The sequence below is a fragment of the Phoxinus phoxinus genome, assembly GCF_949152265.1.
Source record: "Phoxinus phoxinus genome assembly, chromosome: 7".
NCBI lineage: Eukaryota > Metazoa > Chordata > Actinopteri > Cypriniformes > Leuciscidae > Phoxinus > Phoxinus phoxinus.
The window spans coordinates 12,416,875-12,425,841 of NC_136882.1; the positions used below are offsets into that span (position 1 = coordinate 12,416,875).

The 8,967-nt window shown below is 37.2% G+C and overlaps 1 protein-coding gene across 1 annotated transcript; it reads left to right on the forward strand.

Moving 5' to 3' along the window:
• Positions 1-1,510: 1,510 nt before the first annotated feature.
• Positions 1,511-8,563, forward strand: lacc1 (laccase (multicopper oxidoreductase) domain containing 1). Its single transcript, XM_079617788.1, has 5 exons — positions 1,511-2,472; positions 3,918-4,096; positions 4,250-4,415; positions 6,989-7,214; positions 7,952-8,563. Exons 1-5 carry the CDS (start codon positions 1,920-1,922, stop codon positions 8,118-8,120), a joined length of 1,293 nt encoding a protein of 430 aa, XP_079473914.1. The 5' UTR covers positions 1,511-1,919; the 3' UTR covers positions 8,121-8,563.
• Positions 8,564-8,967: the final 404 nt, after the last annotated feature.

Below are 8,967 nucleotides of genomic sequence, written 5' to 3' on the forward strand. Positions count from 1 at the left end.
AATCGAGACTAAAGACACATCTCTTTGACCTAGCATTCACATAACACATTATAGACTTCTATAACTCAATGTTAGGCTGCATAGATTAGGTCAGCCGGAACTGGGAACTCTTCCCTTAAATCCTGATGTACTCGTTACATCATAAGAAGGATGGCGTCTACGCTAATATTAGTCTCTCTGTTTATCCCAAGGTTTACCGCAGTCCGCCGGATCCAGGCCGTATCCGGATCTGCTGAAGGACCTGCGCCTAACTGTGCGTTCACACCGCAGGCGGCGAGAGCGTCAAATTGGCCGGAAGCCATTCATTTTCAATGAGAGCCGGCGGCGAGCTCCGGCGAGAGCGGCGCGGCGCGTCTTGGACGGCGAGGGCGGCGAGAAGAGTTGAAATCAAGTCAACTTTATGGTAATAAGCTATGACGCGGTTCGGCGGCAACCAGCGGCAACCAATCGGAATGTAGAAGTCCTCCGCCTGAGAGGATACCAGAGAACACAATCCTGTAAACTTTGGTTCCGACCACATTAGTTCCTAAGCAAAATGAAGGAAAAGTTAATTATTTCTGTTGCGGGTTTCCCGTTATTGTACGACGTGTCCCTGTTTACATACAGGGACATTAATAAAAAGAACGACGAATGTAAAAGGTGTCTGAAATTGTTGGTGTTTTGTTACTTTCACATTTAAAATATTTTAATAGGTTAACTTATACCCTACGTGTGGCCAGTATGCACAACATAGGATACTGATTTATGTTCAGTTCTTATTTGATTTGCGGCTCCTTTAAACAAAGTTTTAAAAAAATCACGCATTCTAAAATCTACGTCAGAGCGCCAGAGAGTCCCCGAATCTCGCGGCGTCGATGGCAGGGCGGCGAAAGCGAATTTTGCCGCTCTCGCCGGCGGCGGTGTGAACGTACAGTAAGTGTCAACTAGTCTCTCCCCTGTGAAGGCCTTCCTCCCTTCCCTTTATCTCTGTACAGATAAAACGTTGTTGGGATCATTCCGGTTCACAGGGCTATGGAAGCGATAAAAAATTCTGTATTATACATTTTTCAAGGTTTGTACCTTGGAACATATTTCATGGTTTGCGTCCGAGACACCAGGCACTGTTTTGTGCAAATGAGCGGCCGGATCGCATTTGGGGTTTTCTGTTAGAACGGTGTCTTGTTAAGTTAGGTAAGTAACGATCAACTAATGATCGTTGCGAGGAAGTGAATCAATCAAACTAACTTTAGCTGGAGAATAACTTTATTCTAGAGCTGCTGTAAAGCCAAAACAATTGCTGTTACTTTAATTTCCTATTATCACTGTAAAGCTACTTTGAAACAATATTGTTAAAAGCGCTATATAAATGAAGGTGACTTGACTCTTCCGAACTAGACCTAGCCTTGCGTCGCGTACAGCCGTTACCAGAAGCCAGTGATTATAGTTAATAAAGTTTATAAATATGGATATATTTGTGTGTGTGTGTGTGTATTATACTCTTATGGGCACATTGACAATGTCAGTTAAGTCTCAGAACACTCTTTAATGTGGAAGTTTATGAGGAAATCTCATCTGACAGCTTGTATGTCTAAAAAAAAACTGTATAAAAACAGCCAGCCAACGGGTAAAATGAAAACGCAACAAACTGTAGAAACTGACTGGAAATTTTGTATCTGAGAAGTGTCAATCATAGCTACGTCGCGTGAGAAATAAACCCATGGATGTACTGTACATGAGGCGCTCGTCTGGTGAGGAGTTTCCACTGAGGGCGGCGCTACGCATTTTCAGGAAGTGATCGAGACATAAGAAATTTTATGTTCGTGGTAAAAAAAAAAAAAAAAGTTCCTCGTTTGTAACTCATATAACCAGGTGTGGTATGTCTAAACGTCCACATAACTTCCATCCCAGAGAGAGCGAAGCAAGCGTGTGTGTGTGCGATAATGGCTGCAGTTACTCTTGTGGATCTCACACGTATCCGCAGTTCCGAATACGACATCTGTGTGAAAAGGCGCATCAGCAAGTTTTGTGCACTGACCGGGAATGGCTCACAGGAACCGGTCTTCGTCATAGCGGATCCAGAGAGCTCCGTGGGGACTGACAGATTTCCAAGAAGCTCTGTTCTGGAGATGTTTATCGGTTTCAGCAATTCCCCACAGGTCCTGTGCAAAAGCTCTCTTTCAGCCTCGTTATATTCATTCAAACAGGCTATAGACAAAGAGGACATTAGTAGTGTGAAGATCGTGACCTCGAGCCACGGGAGAGCATTGTTTCAGGTTTACCAGGAGCTCCTCTTCACTTCTGCATATCGTTTTGAGTACAGTGTGATATATGACAGTGTGTCCTGTGACTCGTGTCCCCTGGGTCCCTGCACACACACAGACATCATCAGCACTCAGCAGGCAGCTGACGCCAGACACGAGCTCTGCGCGTTTCTACAGCGCCTCCCAGCGGTCAAAGGAGACATTACACTTCTCAGGTCTTCTGTAATATCAGGTTGGCGGTGTTCGTCTTCTTCATGATCTCATTATACGCGTATTTTACCTTTGAGGTTATACTTATAATATATATGTACTATTCATTATTATTTACTTTGCATGTTTTTTATTGAACTAGTAATATAGTAAAAATTTGAAAGTTATGTTCACTGTCTTCAAAACAGGAACTAGGCTATATGAGATTGAGTGTTGGCATAATTTAATTTGGAATTATAAATATGCAGTAATACAGTTACACATATTCAGTGAATTTATTATTATTATGATCTTTAAAACTTTTGCTGTAAATGCTTATGCTTAAATGTTTAAAATTAGTTTAGTGCACACATATACATTTTCTACATACGAATGAATTTATCATTTTTTATTTATACAACTTTAAATAAATAAAATGCTATTTAAATTATTAATACAATTATTATTATTATTAAAGCTGTAAAGCCTGACATATTAAATAATAGTAAGATTTTTTTTTAAATGGAACCGTTTATTAAAAATTAAAAAGAAATTGTACTATTATTTCATAGTATAATAAATGTAATTATTGATACAATTATTATTATTATTAAAGCTGTAAATCTTGACATATAAAATAATAGTAAGAAAAACAATATTTTCTAATGGAACCGTTCATTAAAAATCTACAAAAATAGAAAAAAATCTAAAATAAATCTAAACAAAGTTTGTGGATGTGTTTTATGTTTTGTTGTATGTTTTATGGCCCTTGTAGCAGAATATGGAGCTCATATTGAGGAGGAAAGAAGCAAAAATATGCAGTTTGGTGGAGATATTGTTATTTTTATGGCCAAAAAGTCAAATGAAATGTACCTTGTAATTTAAATAAATGAGATTTTTATAACACTTTAACAGATTGTCACTATATCAGTTGTCACTGATATCTATACTTTATTTTAAGAAGATATTTAAATAGTTTTGTGATAAAATCAGTGTATGCTAAATATATAATGCAATGCAATACGATGATGATTGACAGATGAACAAAAGCCTGTTGTATCATATTTGATACATACATTTTAAGATAAAAAAAAAACATGTATGTATAATCAAGTAAACCTAAGTTGCTTCAGTCCAGTAAGTGTTCATTCTGAAATATTTAACAATATAAAAATTCAATATTTCACTGCAAAAAGACACGTGTAACTCAACCTGAAGGGGGACATTTTTACATTTTTGACATTTTTCCTGAAAAAGCATAAACTAGTGGGCAGAAGTAGTAATTGTGTACAACAGGTTTCCCAGCAAAGTTTTGATAATGTTGATCATTTAGAGGAATTCATGTATTAAATATGTATTAAATATAATCAGTTAGGCTTTGTGAGATGAATGGATAATTGGAACAGTGAAGGAAACAGCGAGTGTTGACTGTGTGAGTAAGCAGAGACAGAGAAGCAGCTAATACATCTATTTCCTTCTCGTTCACAGACTGCTTTGGTCACGGCTTCACCACTCGTGCTGGAGGAATCTCCTACATCAGCACCCTGAGCTCCCTGAACCTCTTCTGTAACCCTCGGCGCAAAGACCCCAGAGCGGTGGTGTCCGAGAACCTGCGCCGGCTCGGCCTGCAGGCTGGCTTCACCCCTCCGCAGTTCAACCTCATAAAGGTACTTCACCACAGAGGAAATATGAGGGAGTCAGTCTAAGAGCGAGCAGCATATCATATCATAACACATACCACTGCCTTTCTACATTCTGCCGAAGTTCTTTCAAAAACTGGCTCACTCTTTGATCTTTCACACTAAACTTCTTGACTTCAGTGCAACCATGCCAGTGATGTGTGGGTGATGGGCAAACCGGCCCCGGACAGTTACGACGGGATGGTGACCGATCAGGTTGGAGTCGTCATAGCAGCTCCAGGGGCCGATTGCATGCCGCTGCTCTTCACTGACCCCGTGAGAAAGGTCACTGGAGTGGCACATGCAGGTTAGTCTCAGCACAATGCCAAAAACAATCTTAATGCTCCTATAAATAGACTTGATTTTCTTACAAATATATGTGAAATAGGTCATTTTCTTGATAGGTTTCAATTAATGTAATTAATATATTATGGTTAGGTCTGCATAACATTATAGTGATTCAATTCAAGCTTTGCAGTGAGTTCTGTGGGACGTGTGTGTTCATATAATCTGAATCAAAAGGTGCGTTCCATTCGACCAGATGTTCTCGTTTTTATGGCACTGCGAACACCATAACGGGAATAATATCACTTCACAGGAAGTGGAGAAGGGAATTTACCCACCGGTCATTGCACTTCACTCCAGTACTAAAGTAGCTTGAATAAAATGCATATGCATGAGTCTGAATAAAAGTGATGTGTTCTTTCCTCCTCAATATGAGCTCAATATTGTGTTATATCATACAGAGGTGTAAACTCGCGCTCGATCGGCCCAAAGTCCGGCATCCGACCAGCGAGGAAGGTCTCTACGTGTTACTGTCTTTAACAGTATCTTACACAACAAAATTAAATGGAACACATTTTCTCATATGTATTTTCTCGTTATTTCATCTGACTCCATAAATGAAAAGGTTTTAATGATATCCGTGCGCCATTAAATGTGAGCGAATGTTTGACTATTATTTTTAACTCTAAAATTTAAAAAATAATGCCGTTAGAATAATCAAATGTAACAATTTATTACGTCAGGTAAATGTATCATGCCAATTACATAATCAATTCAAAGATAATCGATACAAAACATCGAATGCTCTGGAATAAAGAGAAGAGATGCGAACCCAACATTATGAAATATATGATGGTGAGAGTCTCGGCGGCTCTCAACCTTCACCGGCTGATCTGAGATACAGGAACTCGAACTCATTGCTGCATTTCATTATATAGACAGAACCTCTTTCACATGGAAACATGTGCTAACAATGGAAATTTACATTAATCACCGCTGGGGGCAGAAGTTGATTTACATGGCAAAATTTGCATTGAGTTTACACCTTTTGAGAATAGGAGACCATTTGCCTACCTTCCTTTGTGTGTCAGTTATTTGGGAATGAGACATTTGTACCAGTCGCCCTGAGACATTTCAAATGATACTAAACATGTATAATACTCGATGATAATCATTCACATTAAACCATATATTCTTGTGTGAGTTTTGGTGATAGAAAGGAGGTGGTTTGCTGATTTGGAGGTGAGACTTTCGTCTCTGTAGTTCACAAGGCTGAGTTAAAATGTTAATTTTTATATATAATATAAACGGTTCCATTTAAAATATATATTTTTCGTACTATTATTTCATATGTCAGGCTTTACAGCTTTAATAATAATACTATTTTTTTATAATTTAAATAATTTGTATTTATTTAAAGTTTTGTAAATAAAAATAATAAATTCTTATGTAGGCAATTCATATTTGTGCACTAAACTAATTTCAAGCATTTAAGCATAAGCATTTACAACAACAAAAGTTTTAAAGATCATAAGAATCATAAATTCACTGAATTGTTTTAACTGTATTGTATTTAGTCCCAGGTGTGTTTTGTATGGAAGCTTGTTTCCGCCACTGAATAAAAAAAGCAATTGCGACTTTTTATCTCACAAATCTTTTGTTCTCAGAATTGTGAGATAAAAACTTGCAATTGCGAGTTCTAAAGTCAGAATTGCGAGATATAAACTTCCAATTCTGACTTTTTTTCTCACAATTATGTTTACATCTCGCAATTCTTTTTTTCTGCGAGTTATAAAGTCAGAATTCAGAGATATAAACACAAAAAAAAGTCACAATTGTGACAAAATTTTTCTTTTTTTCTCACAATTGTGAGTTTCTATTACACATTTTGGGCTTTATAACTCGCAATTGCAAGAAAAAAAGTTAAAATTGTCACAAGTCACAATTACATACAAATATATATATTTTATTCCGTGGCGGAAACAGGCTTCCATAGTTTTGAACATGGTTGTTTGAGGGGTGTAAAGTGCATGAGATGTGACCGTTACAGTATCATGATTATGGTTAAAACAAGATAAAAATACATATCTAACCAAATTGCGTTATTTTCATATTAGACATCCGAACAGACATCACTCAGTTTAGTGCTTTCCAAAATCCAAATTTACATGATTTAAATGAATAACAATTTAATATTTAAATAAACACACGCTATATACAGTACACGCATATATTAAAGGAAAGTACATTATTTACAGAAGTATATTATGTCTTTATACCTCGCTCGAACTGTAATAAGCGCGACTCCAGTTTCGTCTGCGTGATGCATTGCAGACTGTTCCAAATGAGAGCATTTTCAATCAGAAATGCATGACTGACAGACATAAATCAAAGTGTTTTATCTGAAATTCAGTTATTGGAGTTCTCCGTGAAGGGTTAATGTAATTGAGTTTTCCTCGGTGCTGTGCTTATAATCCGTGTTCATGCTATTTCAGAGATACATAGAGTATAATCATTTTCTGTGTTTATACATAACATCTATGCCAGAAATGATGTGACAATTGTTTATCTGGCATTTTCTTGTGTGTGTCCCAGGCTGGAAGGGGACCCTAATGGGAATTGCCATGGCAACAGTGAAAGCCATGGTGTCGGAGTTTGGCAGCAGTCCCGCAGACGTTGTGTGTGTGATCGGGCCTTCAGTCGGGCCGTGCTGCTTTACTCTGGAGGAAGACTCGGCCAGAGAGTTTCATGCCATACACCCAGACTGCGTTAGAAACATGGACTCATCTACACCTTATGTCGACATCAGACTCGCAACCAGGTAAAGGTCAAAGGTCAACCAGCGGAATCCTGGTTTGACTTCAACTGTTCTCCAGAGACTGTTTTATTGATCCCTCAGTCCTCTGCGTCACTCACGTAGGTCAAGTCATTCCCTGAAGTGACTCACAGTAATGAACACCTCTAGGAGGAAGCTGATTTATGTAAAAGGCAATATATCTCTGTAAGAATATTAGCAGAAACATATACTGATGATTTCCCAGGGGAAAGTGGACGTACACACGCATGCAGACTAAAGCCGGGCTCAGACTACAGGAGTTTTTCAATCTTAAACCGGTTGTTAAATCTGGTTGCATTGCATCATGCACATATAAGGAGAATCTTCACAGGTTTTCTTCTTTCGGATCTCAAACCTGCACACACAACAAGAGTTGAAAATCGTGGCACATCATCACACACTACAAGATATTCTTAAGATTATCAAGCCTGATTTAGTTCCTCACGGGGAAATGGATGTAAACGAAATGGTCAAAACTTCTGGGCCGAATCGGTGTTGCTGTCTGTGATCTCAATAATACTAAAATAACACTGTCAAGGTTGTTTTAACTTTGCAAAGCACTTTAAGTAGCTTGCGCTATTAAATTTAAGCTTATTATAATTTCAAAAAATTATTTAAAAAAAAAGTACTATTTTTCTTTAAGACGATTCTAAGAACGTTACTTTATCTTGCATCTATTAAACTGCATCATGTCAACCAACCAATCATGCTTTGTCTTTTAGAATCCTGCTGGAGAGAGGTGGGATTAAACCTGCACACATCGAGGACATCAGGATCCCACATCAGTCTGAATCCACACTGTGCACTTCCTGCCATCCGGAATTATTCTTCTCCCATGTAAGAGATGGACTCAACTTTGGGACACAAATTGGCTTTGTGTGGATCAAATAATCCTGCATTCACCGAGCTTTGATTGATAGTGCAGAAACATTACAACCAAGAAATGCATCTAAAAGCCAGTACATAAATTTACTAATATAATAAGTTAATTTGTATGGGATTACCACCACTTGTGCTAAACTCAAATATGACCCAGCTATGAACATTTTCACTTGGTATGTTCACAAATGGACCTGGATTTTTTTTTCAACATCAAGATTTTATCTAAAATCATTTTAATAAGAGAAAGTATTTGTTTGTTTGTTTGTTTGTTTGTTTGTTTGTTTGTTTGTTTGTTTGTTTGTTTGTTTGTTTGTGTGTGTTTGTTGGAAAGTGTTTTGACCATCTGGTCAGTGTTTCCACCACTTTTGATCAACTTTTTTGCCAGTTCGTTTCTATAGTCCTGTAGTGTGACAAATGAATAAAAAATATATATAAATATTCCACCCAGCCTATTTAAAACTATTTTGACATGTTCTTTTCTTATGCTGCATATTAACTATGTTTATTAATGCTGGTAATCTCTCTTGCAATAATATGGATGCATCACACCACATGACTGAGGAAGTAGCTTCACATAAATGATACACATCTATTAATAGCTGGATGTAAAACTTCCCTTTTTAAAAATTCCTTGAAGGCTTACTTCCCGTTCATGTCCTGCTTGGCAACATTTTCAAGAGATTGTAGATTAGATTTTGTCACTCTTCAGGACTCAATAAATGGTGGCAAAGTTATAAAGACTTTAAATAAAGTAATTACCAGTGATTTTATGACCCCTTTAAATAGTTATATATATATATATATATATATATATATATATATATATATATATAATGTTAATGTTGAAACTAAGGGA

Bases quoted from the DNA above. Each gene is read 5' to 3' on its own strand.
- lacc1 (XM_079617788.1), top strand. From the start codon at position 1,920: ATGGCTGCAGTTACTCTTGTGGATCTCACACGTATCCGCAGTTCCGAA. The intron at 2,473-3,917 runs GTTGGCGGTGTT...TCTCGTTCACAG, and splicing joins CAGGTCTTCTGTAATATCAG to ACTGCTTTGGTCACGGCTTC. The intron at 4,097-4,249 runs GTACTTCACCAC...TCTTGACTTCAG, and splicing joins CGCAGTTCAACCTCATAAAG to TGCAACCATGCCAGTGATGT.